Source organism: Myotis daubentonii, chromosome 14 (assembly GCF_963259705.1).
Source record: "Myotis daubentonii chromosome 14, mMyoDau2.1, whole genome shotgun sequence".
NCBI classification, from domain to species: domain Eukaryota; kingdom Metazoa; phylum Chordata; class Mammalia; order Chiroptera; family Vespertilionidae; genus Myotis; species Myotis daubentonii.
Genome location: NC_081853.1, coordinates 10,606,503 through 10,626,360, shown reverse-complemented (window position 1 = coordinate 10,626,360; position 19,858 = coordinate 10,606,503). Strand labels below are relative to the sequence as shown.

Here is a 19,858-nt window from a genome sequence, read left to right as displayed (position 1 = left end):
AACTGGCCTTAAAACAGCACATAGTGTACCGGGGGAGGCCAGGCAGAGGCCCAGGGAAGTCAGAGAGGCTGCTGGGCCACGTGAGCGCAGTGAGGGGAGAACCGCCCATAACTTAGCACTGCTTCTTTGGATGTAGGTGCCTCTCCATCTATATTGTGCTCTTCTCAGACTGCCGTCAGCTCTTCTTGCCTGCCCAGCATCCATTTCTCCTGGCACTGGCATCCTGATTTTGCACTGGAGACAGCTCCGTGGGCCTGATCATCAAAGTGCCATCGCCTGCCCCTGCTAAAAGTTGGGTGCGTGATCCAAGCTGGATCAACCCAATTCTCTCTCTCAGGTTTGGCTTTTGAGTGGAGACAGGAGGACGGAAAATGGTCAGAGCTGATTTTGTCATGACGCTAGCCATGGTTCCCACGACCTAGATTTCTGGAACTGGTTTTGTTTGTAATAAGGACTGGTCACTCAGCCTTTTCAGCAATCCCATGAACTACCTCAGTGCCTTCCAATACATTCTTTAAAAAAAAATCATAATTAGCTTGAGTCTGTTTGTGCTGTTTGCCTATAAAGAATGCTAACAGATGCCGAAACCGGTTTGGCTCAGTGGATAGAGCATCGGCCTGCGGACTGAAGGGTCCCGGGTTCGATTCCGGTCAAGGGCATGTACCTGGGTTGCGGGCACATCCCCAGTGGGAGATGTGCAGGAGGCAGCTGATGGATGTTTCTCTCTCATCGATGTTTCTAACTCTCTATCTCTCTCCCTTCCTCTCTGTAAAAACTCATTAAAATACATAAAAAAAAAAAAAGAATGCTAACAGAGTTCTTCTGGAAGTGAGGGACAGGGCCTCAGAGTCCTTCTCTATGACCTACCAATGTGCCCTATACAAAGTAGGTGCTCAATAGATATCAGTCCATTGGTAGTCTGAGGAAATGTATCTCAAAATAAAATCTCTTTTATTGCTTAGCCATGGATTATTTTGGAGGTTGACATTATTCCAGACCTTTCATTTAGCTGTTACTTTAAGGTTTTGCTGTACCCCATAGCAATATGAAAGCAAGGGTCACCTCTTGCTTACAGCCAGAGAAGCATTTGCCTCAGTGGCAGGCACTTGAGTAGATCTGTAAGAGGTCTAGTCTTAGGAGCCCAGGGTTGGTGGAGCTTCAAGGCCTAAGAGGTGTTTGCCTCATGGTGAGGTTTCAGAACTGAGAGTGATCTAAATACCAGTCGGTGCTTAGGGCCAACATAGTAACCCGATAAACACCTTAGGCACTAAATTAAGGTGGCGCACTTTGTGATGTCGTTCAGAGTACAGCAGAAATTAACTTTTCGCAAATTGAACTATAGTTTACATGCTCTGGTGGACCCTGCAATTAAAAAGAGGCAATGGCAAATTCCTCTGAAATGGAAAAATCCTGATGCAAAAAGCAAACAAACAAAAAAGGAGGGATTTTCAAAGACATGTATTACTATTTTTGGTTACTTTTTTCTTAAAGAAATACTCGAGAGCAAAGATACTATTTAAATATTACTAATGCATTACTAGTATCAATATCTGCATCCATATCTGTACCTGTATACACTGATGTTCTGTGCTGCATGGTTAATAATAGTCCCATTTGGGGAAGCCCAGAAGTCTATCAAAAAGGAAAATTCTAGTTACTGAGAGAGTAAATCTTAAAATTTCCCATCATAAGAAAAAAAAGGGGGAGATTTACAGGTAATAGAGCCAGAGCTATATGTGCAAACACAGGGAAATGTCTACAATGATTTTTAAAAGCCATCTGCAGAACAACTTGAAGAGTTTGATTATTTTTGGTTAAAGAAAGTCTATCTGGAAATATACATTCCAGACTGTAAACATCGTTATCGGGGGTCAGTTGAGGCTTCTGGAAGCCCAGGCATCAAGAAGAGTGGAGTGCTCCCCTACAGGTAGTTAACTAGCAAACACACTAACAATAAATGAGACCGCCAACTCACACCATACACAAAAATAAACTCAGAATGGATAAAGGACTTAAATGTAAGATGGGAAACCATAAAAATCTTAGAAGAAGCCATAGGCAGCAAAATAGCAGACATCTGTCATAGCAATATCTTTACCGATACAGCTCCTAGGGCATTGGAAACTAAAGAGAAAATAAACAAATGGGACTACATCAAAATAAAAAGCTTCTGCACAGCAAAAGAAACCATCAACAAAACAACAAGAAAGCCCACTGCATGGGAGAACATATTTGCCAACGATATCTCTGATAAGGGTTTAATCTCCAACATTTACAGGAAACTCATAGAACTTAACAAGAGGAAGATAAACAATCCAATCAAAAAATGGACAAAGGACCTAAATAGACTTTTCGAAAGAGGACATTCAGAAAACCAAGAGACATATGAAAACATGCTCAAAGTCACTAATCATTGGAGAGATGCAAATCAAAACAACAATGAGGTACCATCTCACACCTGTCAGACTGGCTATCATCAACAAATCAACAAACGACAAGTGCTGGAGAGGATGTGGAGAAAAACGAACACTCGTGCACTGCTGGTGGGAATGCAGACTGGTGCAGCCACTGTGGAGAACAGTATGGAGTTTCCTCAAAAAGTTAAAAATGGAAATCCCATTTGACCCAGTGATCCCACTTCTAGGAATATATCCCAAGAAAACAGAAACACCAATCAGAAAGGATATATGCACCCCTATGTTCATAGCAGCACAATTCATCATAGCTAAGATTTGGAAACAGCCTAAATGCTTATCAACAGATGAATGGATTAGAAAACTGTGGTACATCTACACAATGGAATACTACGCTGCTGTAAAAAGGAAGGAATTCTTACCATTTACAACAGTATGGATGGAACTGGAGAGCATTATGCTAAGTGAAATAAGCCAATCAATGAAGGAAAAATACCACATGATCTCATTCATTTATGGATAATAAAGAACATTATAAACTGATGAACAAAAATAGATACAGAGGCAGAACAGCATCGAACAGACTGTCAAACTACAGCAGGAAGGCTGGGGAGGGTTGGGGCAGGAGGTAAGAGATCAACCGAAGGACTTGTATGCATGCATATAAGCATAACCAATGGACACAAGACACTGGGGAATAGGGGAGGCCGGGGAAGATCAAGGGGGGAAAAAGGAGACATATGTACTACTCTTTGTAATACTTTAAGCAATAAAAGAAAATTTAAAAAAATAAATAAATTAAATTAAATTAAAAAAATAGATGTTAACAAGTCCAACTATATTCTGAATTTTCTCAGGAGTATCTTAGTGTCTTTAGAAAGAGCAAATTCTTCTAAAACAATGTTGGTGTCCCACTGCCCTAAACAGGCGCAGGTTTGCTCCATCCCTGGGATCCCCCGTCACAGATGGGGTGGGAGTTCACCTCTCCTACTTATCCTATCTAATAATAGACAAACATGGTAATTAATCGTACCTCTGACACGCTTCCCATTGGCTAATCAGGGTGATATGCAGATTAACTGCCAACCAAGATGGCAGCCTACAGCCAGGCAGCTGAAGCGAACAGGGGGCTTGCTTGCTCCAGTGATGGAGGAAGCCAAGGTTCCCCGCCTGCCGCTGCTGGCCTCTGAGCTGCACTCTAAGAAACAATGTTGCAATTATAGAAGCCAAACAAACCCAGAAACCTGCTTTCAGCCAGCCGGGCCTCAGAGCTGGAGCTGCAACAGTGTTTCAATTATAGAAGCCAAACAAACCCAGATACCTGCTTTCAGCAGCTGAGGTCTCAGAGCTGGAGCTGAGCCTCAGAGCTAAAGCCGGCTCTCAGTTCCAGTGACAGCCATAGAAGGTAAATAAATCCCAGAATAAAAGAAAAAAGAAAAAGAAAAAAAGGAGAGGTTGGGAGCTTTAGTCACCTGCCAGCCTGAAAACGGCCCTCAGCCCCTCACCCAGACTGGCCAGGCACCCCAGTGGGGACCCCCACCCTGAAGGGGGTGTGACCAGCTGCAAACAGCCATCATCCCCTCATCCAGGCTGGCCAGGCAACCAAGCAGGACCCCCGCCCTGATCCAGGACACCCTTCAGGGAAAACCAGCCAGCTCCCACCTGTGCACCAGGCCTCTATCCTATATAGTAAAAGGGTAATATGCAAACTGACCCTAACAGCAGAATGACACACACTGACCATCAGGGGGTAGACACTCAATGCAGGAGCTGTCCTCTGGTGGTCAGGGCACTCTCACATGGGAGGAGCTCTACTCAGCCACAAGCCAGGGTGATGGCTGCCAGTACAACGGTGGTGGTGAGAGCCTCTCCTGCCTCCTCAGCAGCGCTAAAGATGTCCGACTGCAGTTTAGGCCTGCTCCCCGCTGGCAAGTGGACATCCCCTGAGGGCTGCTGGGCTGCCAGAGGGATGTCTGATTGCCACTTAGGCCCAATCCCCCGGGGAGCAGGCCTAAGCCAGCAGGTGGTCATCCCCTGAGGGGTCCCAGACTGCGAGAGGGCACAGGCCGGGCTAAGGAACCCCTCCTCCCCCCCCCCCCCAGTGCACAAATTTTTGTGCACCGGGCCTCTAGTTTTATATAATTCTGTATTATCAGAGTAGAAACTAATGAGAATGCATTGATTTTTAAATTTTTAAAGTGATATAATAGAAATAGGCAAAGGAGCACAGGGAACCCTGGGTTCTGGAAATGTGCCTATGCCTCTGATTGGTGGTTACATGGATCTGTAAGGGCACAACTTCATCGAGCTGCTGCTTGAGCTTTGTGTGCTTCAGGTAGTTTACATCCATTAAACACCACCGTTAATCCTGTCACAGGGTTAAAACTGATGGCTCTGAAGGCGGATATTAGAGCTGAAGAGTTACCTGCACCAACACGAAGAACCTTTTCTTCCATCTCTTCCAGACATTCTTGCCGATGGCCCATAAATACCTAAGGGAAAGGGAGAAGACACATTTGCATTAATGCTTGTGTGAGTGCATTGTTCAAGTTGTCCTTAAACCAGCGGTCACCAACCTTTAGGACCTCATGGACCACTAACACACTTGACCGTGAGGCTTGGTGCTCATAACCAAGGACATGCACATGGCCCAGAAAAAGAAAGCAGATTCGAGCTGAGCGAGAAACAGCAGCCAAGTCACTTCCCATCCTCAGACTGACGGGCCCCAGGAGGCACCCTGAGAAAGTTACATTGTGACTTAATTTGTGCACTTGCTAAAAATCTTTTAGGTTGGGAAACTCCTAAAAGGTGTGGTGCAAAGAGAAAAAAATTCATGCTAAATCTCACAACTACCAATTCTTTCACCTCTTAGCAAGTTTCATTCAGGAAAACCTTCCCTCAGGTTCTTTTTTTTCTGCCAAAGGCAGGTGTAAGCCTTATAGGGAAGAAGTTGGAAGAAGTTTCAAGTCGACAGAGAAAGTCCTCCCTGTACTCCTCCCCTTTCTCCAAATTCTCTTCTGTTGGTGGAAATTCATCTTTATACAGGAACATGAACTAAAAAGGACCACAGAGGCAAGTCAAAGCCACCGGGAGATTTTAAGACCAGTGCTGCTAGTTCACTCAGGAATTACCCTGCGGATTGTTACACATTGAACTGGCGCTGATCCAGGAAGGGAGGCTGGTGGTTTTCAGACTCAGCTAGGCCAGGTGAGGAGAGAGCTGGTCAAATCACAACACTTCCAAACACCCCAGCCCAGGACTGGCTTCACCTGCTGGCAGAACCAACCGGACAACTTCCAAACCCTCACTTCACCAAGAACCAGACAGCATTTCCACTTGGAGCAGAGAGAACATGCACCTAATTACAACTGATGCTGATTGACAAGTTTCAGGGGCCCTGGGAGTGGCTGGTGGCCCAAATCTACTCAGACCTTCAAGCCAGAACCTGGGAGTCTCCTGGCGCCTCTGTTCCCTCCTCCTTGCTCCTCAGTCGCCAAGTGCAGCTGATTCACCTGCTGCAAAGCTCCTCCTCTGCTCAGTCCTCCCCTCCCTCCTCCACCATGTCAGCCCGGGCCACAGGTCTGCGCCCAGGGACAGTGCAGGGGACAGTGATTTCCTCCTCCTGGGCCTGGGATAGGGCCACCGTCTGCAGTGCTCTCACGCCTCCCCCGCTGAAACTCCAGTGGGTCTCCCCATTTACATGACGGGAGCCCCAAACTCTGGCTGCTCACATTCTATCATGATTTATCCCATATCTGCCCACCATTTATCCTATGATTCACTTGAAAGTTTAAGTTGACTTGTTTAACATGAATACATTTATTTTGAAAGAAAACTTTACATTGTAGCCTTGATACACCCATGATACGTTATGCGGCATACATTAAAATGCATGAGGACCTGTTTAACTAATACATGCGTGTCTGTGCATCAGGAAGCGATCCCGTGTGCCCTTAGCGGTGTGAATACCCTCGGAGAAGCCTTCACCTCTGGAGACAACATGCAGCATCCTGACCGGCCTGGCAGCGCTTCCTATTCTGGCCCCGGTGAACTCTCCAGGCTCAGCTGGTGCCTCGTATTGTCTGTAATTCTGGCCGCGTGGCTTCACACCTCCATCCATGACTTTGCACAGTTACGCTGCCTGAGAGCCTTCTCCCCGCTCCTGAGGTTAGAACTCACATCTTCCTGAGTCTCCGTTCTTATTGATGTCACCGCCTCCTGGGCCGCGTAAGTCAATTCTGTGCCGGCAGCAGTAACGTACTAGTACAGAACTGGCTTTTATACTCACACACCCGCTGGACTGTGAGCTCCTGGAGGGAAGGAACCTGGTCCTTTCTTTCTAAGTTTCTGGCACAGAAACCTCTCCTTTTCAATTTCCTAGTGCAGTTTCTGCACCTTGAACTGTGTGGGTCCTACACAGATTTTTTTTTCTTCTGTAAATACTGTCTTCTGTCATATCTGAGGATTTCACACTTGCAGATTCAATCAACAGTGGGTCCAAAACAGAATTTTGCATTCCCAACCGCGGTTTCCCACCCTCGGATTCTGGTGGACTTCAAGCCTGGATGAATCTGCGGATATGAAGGGCCTGTGCGGGGGTTCGGTGTCTCTAACTGCAGAACAGTTGAGGGGTCACTGCGTATGGCAGGGGGTCAGTAAGTATTTGCAATATTTTAATTGGTTTTGAATGCCATGTTCTTGGGAAACCAGAGCAGCCTTTATAATGATGTCTGATGAGATTGAAAAACATCGCATAAAGACGTGCAATGCACCACCAAGTCTTGTGAGTTCTCCTTCCAAAGTATATCCCGCCTATTTCTACCGCCACTGCCACTCCCCAACTCTGTCACCTCCACCTGGGCCATGGCAATAGGCTCCTCCCTGGTCTCCCCTCTTTCGCTCTGGCCCCAAACTCCATTCACTTCACAGTAGTGACATTTTAACTCGGGAACTTGTATCAGTAACACACTCATCCTAAATAAGGATGGAAAACTAGGGAGGGTTTTAGGCAGGGGAGTGACAAGGTTATATTTCTACTTAAGATGATCCCAGTGGCCGTGGTGGCAAATGTGCTGTTGATGCGAGGGGCAAGAGAAGCAGGGAGCCAGCAAGGAGAGGGTGACAGTGTGCAGATGAGAGGGGGTGGGCCGGACCCAGGCTGAGGCTGTGGGAACGGTTGGATGGCTGTTTGTCACCCTGGAGCCAACTGGGTCAGCTCTGTTATTATGTGGAGCACACTGCTGTCCTGGACAGAGCTCTCAGCCTTCTTGAGGTAATATCTATATATATAAAAGCCTAATATGCAAATTGTCCCTGTGGGAGTTTGACCAGGAGACTGATCACTCACTATGATGTGCGCTGACCACCAGGGGTCGGCGTGGAATGAAGGAAGTCCCCAGTAGGCAGCCGGCAGTTGGTGAAGGGAGGCCCCAGTCAGAAGCTGGAAGGCCCCGATCGGCCCTGATCACTGGCCAAGCCTAGGGACCCTACCCGTGCACGAATTCCATGCACTGGGCCTCTAGTATTATCATAGTCATGCAGAAATGGAGGCTGGGCCATGGACAGGGACAGAGAGGGTTATTGTCTGTGCTGGTGAGGAGCCTGCCAGCACTAGTTCTGCCAGTTCCCTGAGATGCTGGGCAAGCTGCTTAACCTCCCGGTGTTCTCCACACAGGGCCAGGGTTGTGCTGTGTGGGGCAGATTAAGCAGGTGATGCTTGAGAAGGATAAGCATGAGGCATGGCAGGAAGTAGATGCCCAATAAAAGCTGCCTTATGATAAAACCAGGGGCCTGGTGCACTGGGGGGGTCCCTCAGCCCGGCCTGAGCCCTTTCACAGTCCGGGACCCCTCGGGGGATGTCCGGCAGGCAGACATCCCCGAAGGGGTCCTTAGCACTGCTGCGGAGGCAGAAGAGGCTCCAGCCACTGCCACTGCGCTTACCAGCCATGAGCCTGGCTTCTGGCTGAGCGGCGCCCCCTTGTGGGAGCACTGTTTTGCATTGAGCGTCTGCCCCCTGGTGGTCAGTGTGCATCATAGCAACCGGTCATTCTGCTGTTGGTCAATTTGCATATTAGAGCTTTATGATATAGGCTATCTCCCTGTACAGAGGAAAGCATAGCATTACTTGTAGTAAACAATAGCTAGATGTGTGAAAGGAGAGCTCCTTGGGCATATGTACATAGATGAAATAAAAGGTCAAATAAAGAAAGTGCATGAAGAATTTTATATTTTTAGTAACAACTGCCAGGTTGTAAGAGTCTCATAATTTCTGAAATTATACTGGCAGCTACTACTCCTTTTCTCTTCCCCCCTTAACTTAAATCCACATACATAAAGAGATTAGAAACGATGAACGCTGCTGCTGTATCTAAAGCGTTTATACTTTTAGTTGATGAGAATGGAAGTAGGAAAATGAGTTCTCTGGTTCCCATAGAATGTAACTCACATGGATCACTAACTTTTCTTCAGAATAAAAACACTAGGCACTGCTGAGAGAAGTTGTGCTTGCCTTCTGTGCTATGCCAAGCACTTTGCAGGAATTCATTGCACCCACACGGAGGGGTTAAGGGCTTGACTGTGGAGCCAGGCTGCCTAGGTTTGTGTGTGACTTTGGGCAAGTCACTAGACTTATCTCTGCCTTAGTTTTTTCACCTGTACAATGGGGATAATAACAGTGGTACCTACTTCAAAGGCTGTCATGAGGATTAAAGTAGCTAGTGAGAGTTGAAGCGCTTAGAACAATAACTGGCACAACACATACACTTATTATTTGCTATTAATCCTACTTTTCAGTTTAGGAAACTGACGTTCAGAAAGTTCAAGCACCTTCCCTAGGGCCCCAGCGGTGAATGGCAGCAGCAGAATTTAATCTAGAACCGGAACAGCCTGGTTCTAGGGCACCCTCTTCCCTACCATCTCCTCCTGGGCTAGAGGACAAGCTTGGTTTCTTTCTTGAAATAATACCAGGAATAGTTATTTCAGCTGGACACACAGAGAGAGGACTTCTGGTGAACGGCTCCGGGTGGGCGAGCTGAGTGGGTCAGAGAAAACGCAGCCGCCCTCCCGTGGAAAGTGGCGGGTGATCTGTGTGGAGGGGGGCTTCTCCTCGGAGGTTTTCCTCAGAATCCATCGCTAATGTGGCACATGCCTGAAGGTGTCAAAACGGAGAAAACTGAGGGCTGCAACGTCCTTCTTCTGGCTGGTGGGCTCTCTCAGGGTGTGCTCATAAACAGAAGGGGAAGCACCTGGGGCAGATGAAGCCAGTCATTGCAGACGCACAGGTGCCCCCAGCCCTCACCCTACGGACAGCTGTCTGTGTGGGCACTGGTGGCCCCTGACTCTCTCTCCAGGCCGCCTGGATATGTGGAAAGCTGGGTTTATGAACAGATAAACCAGCGCTGTGGTGCAGTGAGCCGAAGTCTGGCCTGGTGGGTATATCTCAGACTCAGAGTGGGAACACCTAGGTGAGATCCTGGGCCTGTCGTGAGCTGTCCCTTGGCTTAGCTACCTGTGCCTCAGTTCCCTCGGCCGTAAGTGGGGATAGCATAGCACCTACTCCATCGGTTGTTGTGAGGGCTGGTGGAGGTGATGCATGTCCACTGTTTAGCACAGTAACTGGCACATAGTAGGAACTTGATAATGTTAGGCATTGCTGTTGCGTGTTGTTATTCTTGCTGCTACTAGTAGTAGTGGTAGTAGTAGTAGAAATAGTAGTCCTAGTAGAAAGAGTCTGTAACTACCAACTTTGCAAAGGATTCGCCTTTGGCTTCTTTATTTCAATCGATGTCCTGCTCTCAGGCACCTATCTGTTGGGAGACAGGGTGAGGTGCACATGTCTGGGTGTGGGTCTCCAGGTCACATTTTGCATCAGGATTCTAATGCATCCTGTCCTGTAGCATTTCTGTAAGTCCCATGCCAGTGGGCCACTGACATCCCTGCCACGCCCTGCGGCATTTTAGTTCTATGAGAGTCCAGAGTGAACTACAAAGGACTAACAAGAGACCAGGAAGCCCGGCCAGTGTGGCTCAGTGATAGAGCATCAACCCAGGAACCAAGAGGTCACCAGTTTGATTCCTGGTCTGGGCACATGCCCAAGTTGCAGGCTCAATCTCCATTAGGGGGCGTGCAGGAGGCAGTGATTGATGTTTCTCTCTTACAGATGTTTCTACCTTTCTCTCCCTCTCCCTTCCTCTCTCCCTAAAAATCAATAAAAACATCTTTTAAAAAAAGAGACATGAGGAACGTGCACTTGGGTTCAACTTAAGTCCCAGGAATCCCAGTCAAATGCATGGAAGACTCCCTGGCCTCAGGGTCCCCTGCCCTGGACTACTCGGCAGGGCAGCACCTGGGGTATAAAAAAGTGGGACAGTTTTCTTTACGTGGTGTTTGTGACTGTAAGAGAAGTCAGACCTCAGCTGTTTATTAAGCACCTACTGTGCTTAGCACTAGTGTGCACATGACAGGCACTCAATAGGTATCCCTGGGGAAAATGTTTTATTGTGTATCTTCTGTTAGGGTGCCTGGGGATGGGCCAGCCGTGGGCAAACTACGGCCCGCAGGCTGGATCCGGCCCGTTTGAAATGAATAAAACTATTGAAAAAAAAAGACCGTACCCTTTTATGTAATGATGTTTACTTTGAATTTATATTAGTTCACACAAACACTCCATCCGTGCTTTTGTTCCGGCCCTCCAGTCCAGTTTAAGAACCCATTGTGGCCCTCGAGTCAAAAAGTCTGCCCACTCCTGGCTAGGAGAAGAGCACATGGCCCCCTCACGTAGCCCATGAGCGCCTCACAAAGGAGCCAGAGTGACGGACTAGCCCAGAAATGGGGTTGGTGCTGCCCTGGTCGAGGAGTAGAGAGAGGCCCTTGTTTTCTCTGGGTAAAATCTTTTCCCCCCAGAAATTCTTCATGACATTTTTTTTCTAGAAAGAGCAGTCACAGTGAGACAAAAACCATGATTCCTACCGGGAGGCCTCCCCACTTCCCAGGGGAGTGAGAGAGAACAAGGCGGGGAGGCGCTGAGACTCCAGTGGCTCAGTCTTGTGGCAGCCTAGCAGGACCCTGGCTGAGGAAAGGCGCGGAGCATGGGTGAATGCAAACAGCACCAATGATGACCACCACCACCGACTCCGCTGTAGCTGTCGCTCTCACCTTGCAGCAAAATGCTTGACATTTATTAACTCATTTAATCCTCACAATAACCCCCGGGGCCAGCGCTAGCATTACCTCCATTTCATGCTGAGCAAAACGAGGTCCAGAGAGGTAAGCTACTTGCCCTCAGCTAGTAAGTGGTAGTGCCAAAGATTACAGTCTAGGCAATTGACCAAATTGGCATTTCTATATACTAATATAATAAAGAAGATAAAATGGAATAATAAAGGCATTCAATTTATTCAAAAGAAGGAAGAAAAAGAGGAAAAAGGAAACAGATCAGATGGAACAAACAAAAAACAACTAGCAAGATGACAAACAGCAATGTAATTTAAACCTAACCATTTCAATAATTATCTATATATATAAAAGCCTAAGTGACCGGCAGACTGACCGACTGGCTGGTAGCTATGATGTGCAATGATCACCAGGGGGCAGACGCTCAATGCACAGGCATAGAAACATGGAACAGACTGATGAATCTCATAGGGAAGGGGGGAGGAGGGAGGGTGGGAAGATATTAACCAAAGATCTTATATGCATACTAGAGGCCTGGTACATGGATTTGTGCACTAGTGGGGTCCCTTAGCCTGGCCTGTGGGGATCGGGCCAAAACCAGCTCTCCAACATCCCCCAAGGGATCCTGGATTGCGAGAGGGTGCAGGCCAGGCCAAGGGACCCCACTGGTGTACGAATCCGTGCACTGGGCCTCTAGTATTAAATATAAATAGGCTAAATAAATATTCTCATTAAAAGGCAGAGCTACAGCCTGGCTGGTGTTGCTCAGTGGTTGAGCCTTGACCCATGAATCAGGAGGTTGCGGTTAGATTCCCAGTCAAGGCACATCCTGGGTTGCAGGCTCGATCCCTGATGGGGGGCATGCAGGAGGCAGCCGATCAACGATTCTCTCTCATCATTGATGTTTCTATCTCTCTCTCCCTCTCCTTTCCTCTCTGAAATCAATAAATAAAAAATTATTTTTAAAAAAGGATTGGTTAAAACCTAAAAGGAAAATAGATATTATTGTGAATTACTCCAGGTTGATGGACCATGGTTCATTGAATTTAAGTTTCAGGTTTGTAGTTAAGGTTGTACTAAAACTATTCTAGACCTGGCTCTGAGGCTTACTCTGACGTGGGCAAGTCTTTTCCTTATTTGTAAAATGTGGATTCTGAGCCTCAGTTTCCTTATTTGTAAAACAGGGGCTCATTCATTCACTTATTTATGCAACAAATAATTTATTGGACTTTTACTTCATGTCAGGCTCTGTAGTTGCTTCCTTGAACAAAGGAGACAAATGCCCCTAATGTTAAGGAGCTCACAGTCTAGTGGGGAAGACAGACAACAAATGAACAAAGGAAGTTATGAAATGTGAGATGATGATAAGTCTTTAGTAAAAATAAAGCAGAGTAAGAAAGAGAGGGGGACACGGGTGGGCCCGGAAAGGCATTCTGATAAGGTGCGGAGACATGCAGAAACCCAGGTGAGCCATGCGGACATCTGCGTGGGGGAGAAGGAGCATTCAAAGCAGAGGAAACATGGGGCCAAGGGCCCTGCGGTGGGGGTCCACTTGGAGTCTTTGGGAAGAGCAAGGAGGCCAGTATGTCTGGAGTAGTGATCACGGTCAGAGAGGTAATGAAATCCTCATCAGACAGGGCCCGTAGCCATGGTAACAGCATTGACTTTTACTCTGAATGAGGTGGGGAATCAGTGGGGGTTTCTCCAGAATTTGAGTGATGGGATCTGACTTGTGTTTTACAAAAGAATTATTCTACATGGACTACAGGGAGGCAAGGACACCGGGGAGACTGCATATGAGGCAAGTGCAATAGTGAGGGGAGAAGTACTGGAGGCTTGGATTCTAGTGGAGATGTGGAGGTGGTGATGAGAGGCTGAGCTCTGGCTTTATTATGAAGGTGGAGTGAGGAGAATTGGATGATGTATGAGATGGGGGTGAGAGAGAAAGAGAGACCAAGATGACTCCAAGGATCTTAGTCTGAGCAACTGGGTGAAGAAAGAGGCCATTTATTAAAATGGGGCGATAATAGCTATAGCCGGTTTGGCTCAGTGGATAGAGCGTTGGCCTGCGGACTGAAGGGTCCCAGGTTCGATTCCGGTCAAGGGCATGTACCTTGGTTGGGGGCACATCCCCAGTGCGGGGGGGGGGGGGGGGGAAGGGTGCGGGAGACAGCTGATCGATGTTTCTCTCTCATCGATGTTTCTGACTCTCTATCCCTCTCCCTTCCTTTCTGTAAAAAATCAATAAAATATGTTAAAAAAAAAAAAAAGAAGAGCCTTAAATAAATGGGGGGATAATAATACCTAATCCTTGTGAGGCTGTTTCAGGGATGAAATGAGATCATGTAAGTGAATGCACTTCCTGAACTTAAAACACTACGTGGATGTAAAAGATAATAATTCGAAAGCCACTGAGGAGTTGCTAAGTCTCAAATATGCCCAGGTACCAATGTCTTAAGGCCAAAAGGCAGTGTTGATGTTCTTACTGACATTTTTCTATTCAATAAAGAAAAGTTGTTCTGAACGGGCCAGGGGCTCTGAACCACAGTCCACCAACCAGGGGGTAATTCTGAGTTTCCTTTTATGTTTCACACAGCGAAGTGGATACGACTCATGGCCTCAGTCAGGCTTCTTAAAAACTCCTCTCTCTAACCCTCTAAGCAGCAACACTGCTTCAAAGTTTCTTTCACTCTTCCCCACACAATGGGGCTCAGTAAAGTTATTTTAAGTTTAAATGAAAAAATAGTTCATAATATTTCCATTTTCCCTGAATCTTCCCTTGTGCAACTAAGGTTGCTCCCCTGGCTCATGCCATGCTGGCTCTGATGGTGCTGTATCCAGGTGCCCACTGTTCACTTTTCAGGACTATTCTAGGCCCTCCTGGTATACGTCCCAGCAGGGGTAATCTTTAAATGCCAGTCTAGTGATATTAAATAGCTATGGAACAGGTCAAAGTGAGCTACATATTTCTTCTTTCATCTATAGGATCAAGGTACCTGAAATATGTTAATAATTTTACAAATAAATCAACAGAAAAGTTCCTGAATCCAGATCAGTTAGTTCAATTTCCAACAGAGTCAAGGAAAAAAATGTGGGAACTTGTCCAATGGGAAAAATAATACCTACGCCAAGTATTTGCTCTGGGGATGACATGAGGGAGTATTTGTGAAACTCCTGGTATGAGGCTTCCACAGCCAGGAATGTGGGTTGAGCTACCGATCCCTTTAAGGAAGATTTTAAAGAGCAGTTTTGAGGACAGATATTCATTCATATTTTTGGCCTGTCTCTTTGGTCTGTCCTCCCCTCCTCACTTTTCTCTCTCAGTCTCCTGCTGTGAGCCAGGGTTTTGCTAAAGATGCCGACTTCTCCCTGCGCTACAGAAACCCCACAGAATTCTCCAACCGTTTGCTTGAAACCCGGATGTGTACCTTGAAGAGAAGAGAGATGCAGGAGAATTCCCATTCAACAGTTTGGAATATGTATATGCCAGGAATGTAAGAAGGAGGAAAAACTGACTCTATATGAGTTGATTGTTTGAAGGTCACCAAGGGCAACCGCTCACACCTCCTGTATGTGGTTGTTAACGAAGGTGCAAGGGAGGGAGTCACAGGCTGAGAAATCAGGATGCCTGGGACAAGGTAGATGAAGCCAATGAAACCTCAGAGGCCGGAATCACCCAGCATGCGTCTAGGAAGGCAGTGGCTGTCCTGGGGATCCCAGTCCAGAGGAGAAGGAAATGGTTCTATCTCGGCAGTTAGCACCGAGGCAAACACAGGGCGGTGATCCTAAGAACGGAGGAAGCTTATGGCACAGCCGGCCCTTTGCATTCATGGGTTCCATGTCCTGTGATCCAACCAACTATGATCAAAAATATTCTAAAAATGGTAGGTTGTGGCCAGTGTCTACTATGTCATCAGGCCTAGATGGCTGAGTCTGTACCGAACCTGTACAGACCCTTTTTCTTGTCATTATTCCTTGAATAATATAATATAACAACTGTTTACATAGCACTGACATTGTATGAGAAATGATAAGTAATCTAGAAACAATTTAAAGTTTATGTGAGGATGTGCCTAGGCTACATGCAAACCCTACCCCACTGCATCCTGGGGGGGTCCTGGACCCAATCCTCCATGCAGACCGCGGACAACTGTAGATGTGAGAGTAAGTATTTAAATAACCTCCCATGCATCCTTTGTATTTCTTTCCATGTGTTCTCTGAGGATCAGATATTTTTATTTAGAAAACATGTTAAGAAATAAATAGAAGCGTGTCCAAAATTGCCCCTCAGAGAAGGAGCACTTACCCAGAATGCTTCATGTTTTGAGGCTTATCCATTCGGACAGCGAGTTTGATTTTGAGGTCTTGATCGGGGCAGTTTTTGGAGACTGTCATTTTGTGCCACTCTGACTGCTTGGGGCTGTTCGGGGTGGGATGGAGAATAACCTGTTGGGGGAAAGGACAACCGTCTTAGCCGGGAACAGAGGCGCCGTATGGGCATGTTGTGGTGGATGAGAAACTTTGCTGCGGAGAAGGCGTGTCTTGCGCAGGTTCCATCGCCCAAGGGAAGCAGATCCTGGCCATCGGACTCAGAACCAAGGCTTTGCCTCCCAACCCGGCTGCCTCCTGCCACCCAGCCCGGCCCGAGGACAGAAATGCTCTTCTCTGCTCCCTTCTCCCTCCCTGGCGAATTCTCTAAAAGTAAGGATGTGGTTTCTGTGATTTTGCTCTCGCACTTTTCCAAAGCTCAGAAGCACTACAGCAACAGTGTTCTCCGCCCATCATCCTCTTCCCAGAGAAGACGGGTGTGGAGGGAAGAAACACCTTACATCTCACAGGGCACTGCTCGCCCACTCTTCTCCCTTCCTTTGGGATCCCTCCCACCATCGCAGCAGGAGAAGCCCTCGGAGGCCTCAGAAGAGGATAGGCCGAGGCAGAAAAGTACCATCCGCCCCTTTCACAGGCCTCACTGTGCTGATTTTTCACCCTCTGAGTCTAAGCCTGACCCTTCTTCTTCTTTTTCTTCTTTTTCCATTACATTCCCTCTCTCTGATGAAGGGAAATTTGTATATTTTTGCCAAAGACAAAATTAGAGTCTTCTCAATGTCTTATGATTGAAATAAAAGAAACCCCCATATTTCAGACCACAGGCTGCCAACGTGTTTTTGACCATGCCCTACATCAGTAAGATATTTTTGAACAATTGGCCCAATGTCTGTAACTGTATCACTATCAATATAAAATATGTCAACATGAACACAGGCCGCCTCAGAGATATTGCGGGTTCAGCTCCAGGCCACCGCAATAAAGTAAGAATCACAAAAAAGTGAGTCACACAAAGATTTTGGTTTCTCTGCGTATCTAAAAGCTATGTTCACACTATACTGCAGTCTATTAAATGTATAGCAGCATTATGTCTAAAAGTACTTTTTTGCTAAAAAAAAAATGCTAATCATCATCTGAGCCTTTGGAAAAATTGTGCTGATAGAATAGCTCAGGCTTGCCACAAACCAATTTATTTATTAAAACCAATTTGTTTATTAAAAACAAACAAACACACAAAACGAAACGGGAAAATTTGATATGCTGATATATAAATATCAGTAAAAATATATACCCATATATATATTTCACATTTATATGTCTACTTTGTGTTAACATTAAGTGCATATATCATAGAACATACACAAATACAGACGTCTTAAAAGATGGGCTAAAGACAAAACACTATAGTCTAAGTGTCTTGCGCATGGTGGTGGCTGTGTTCTATGATTAGCCTTACTGGCTGTATATGGTCAGGGCAAGGCTGATCGTTAAGGGTACGGGATGTGAGTCTGCATTTCCCATAGTCCTGACCGGCATGATCCTGTGTGATCACCGGCCGCTTAGTCTCGGGTGGTGACGGAACTCAGCGAGCAGGCCTGGCGACAGGCCACCGCTTTCATGCTGCTTGCCAGGCTTGAATATTAGGACTACCTTCAATCAGAGCTCCTCTGTGGGAATCTCTTTGGGCATGTGTTCATTCTGTTAATTTAGGGTTAATTTAGCTAAGATTCAATCATCAAATGTGTAAGTTCACGTCACTGGCACCAGTGGCCTTGGACTTGCTGGAGGACGCTGGACGTAAATGAGACAAGGTGCCATGGGGACCGGAGCCGGGGGGAGGGCGGGGAGGGGGTAGGGACCACTCCCTGCCCTCAAGAGAACTCTGTCATCTTCTGTATCCTGAGACCTGAGCCTGGAGGGTGGGAGGAGGGCTGCTGATCCCAGCGAGGCTGACCCTCTCTCCTGGAGGTGAGGTGGGGTGATGTGCAGGGAGCTCAGAGGAGAAGCCCAGCCTGGGCCGGAAGACAGCAGGCCAGGCCCTGGGCCTCCTTCCCTCCTGCCCGTTTGGCAAAGTCAGTGGGAGCAGTGCCCTGGGCGCCCGGAGCTCATCAGCAGGCCTCCCACCATATGGTTCTGGGCGTTTCCCACGGCCAATATGATGTCCGCTTGCCAAAGCAAATGGCCTCAGCTCAGTACTGGCCTCTCTACAAAGACTTCTTCCCCCACGTGGGGGCCTCTGGGGGGACCTCCTCTCCAGTGTGGATGGGGAGATGAGGTCACTGCATTCTCCTCTGTCTTCATCCCCACCCTTCTGACCGGTTGATGACTCCTTTGTACGTGTCAACCTTGCTGAATTATTAGGGTCCTTCTGGGTGCACGTAAGCCCGGCGCAGCCCAGACACCTCATCTGGACATTCCAGGCTGCTAATCAAGCACTTCGTCATCTCAGCCGCAGCCATGTGTGCTGTGCTTTGATGTGGTGATGCTGATGTGGGAACACAACTGGCCCCGTGCAGGAGCGGTAAGCTGCACGCCGGCCAGCCCCAGCTGTTCTCAGGAACCTGGGCACCCAGGCAGGTGCTCCCAGGGGACTGTTTCACCCTGATATCCCTCCCTACCTCTGTGTTCCCCTGGCTGGAAGGGACCCCTACCCCTCAGACTGGACTGTGTCCCTGGCTATGGGCTCCTCCACACACTGCGCTCTAAGTCCTCGTTTTTATGTCCATAGCCTTTACGTTTTTTGAGGTTAAGTTTTTGCCTGCCATTATTCCTGTTTGCTCTGTGCATAGCACAAATGACAGGACACATGGGGCCACAATCATTTTTGATGCATAACAGTTGGATAGTATTGGAGTATGGGCATGGGTTTGGGGAAATGGACACTCTTGTGCCTTTTGTAGAAGTATCAGTTGGCATATACTACTCCTTTGGAGACAATTTGGCAGTATCTATCAAAATTCAAATTTCATTCAGCAAAATATTTTTTGACATTTATCCTATACAGATACACACATATGTGCAAGGAAATAAATTGAAGATCATTTACCGAAGCTTTGTTTATATAGCCAAAGACTGAAAACAACCTAAATAAATTCTGATGCATCCACACAATGGACTACTATGCAGCTATGAAAAAGGAGGGAAGTCAATATGGCTGACATGGACTAATCTCCAAATACACTGATAATTCAAGCAAAGTGCAGAGCAGTATGCATACAATAATTTTCTAGTGCGTGCTCCTTTTTAAAGAGAGATATATGCACACAGGCCTACATATGCTATGCTTGTACATGCATAGGCTATTTGGGGAAGAATATACAATAAACTGAAAACAAGGCTCTTTCTTTGGGAAACGATACTAGGGTGAGGTGGAAGGGATCAATGGTTTCACTACATGTCCATTTAATTTTTTGTACAGCCTGCATGGCTTTTAATTTATTTATTTATTAAAAAGGTTAATAAAAATGAAACATAATAAAGATGAAACAAGTTACTACTGTGGGATGAATGAAGGTAGAACCGAGATTTTGAACGTGGCTGTGTCCTGCTACGCTTGGGAAGAACAGCATAGGCCAGTGGTCGGCAAACTCATTAGTCAACAGAGCCAAACATCAACAGTACAACCACTGAAATTTCTTTTGAGAGCCAAATTTTTTAAACTTAAACTGTATAGGTAGGCACATTGTTATTAACTTAATTAGGGTGCTCCTAAGCTGGCCTTTGCTAAAAACGTCCTCAACCTGATTGAGGTACATTCGCTGAGGTCGACCCCTTCCAACTCTCCCACCCACACTCGTCTTGTATACTTGTTTCATCTATTTCCTTTCGTTCATCCTCTCTATATGTCCAAACCATCTCAACATACCTTTCTCAATCCTTGACACTACATTTTCTTTCACTCCACCACATTCCCTAAAATTAACTTAATAAACTTTACTTAAAGTTTT

The 19,858-nt window shown here is 46.7% G+C and overlaps 1 protein-coding gene across 10 annotated transcripts in view; it reads right to left on the bottom strand.

The window, feature by feature from the left end:
* Positions 1–19,858, bottom strand: part of CADPS (calcium dependent secretion activator) — a 447,566-nt gene that overhangs the window by 160,332 nt on the left and 267,376 nt on the right. For all 10 annotated transcript variants that reach the window (XM_059663078.1, XM_059663082.1, XM_059663077.1 and 7 more), the window contains exons 8-9: positions 15,892–16,031; positions 4,840–4,906 (exon numbers count right to left, since the gene is read on the bottom strand). In XM_059663078.1, the coding sequence (XP_059519061.1) occupies positions 4,840–4,906; positions 15,892–16,031 (207 nt within the window). The remainder of the gene's footprint in view (positions 1–4,839; positions 4,907–15,891; positions 16,032–19,858) is intronic.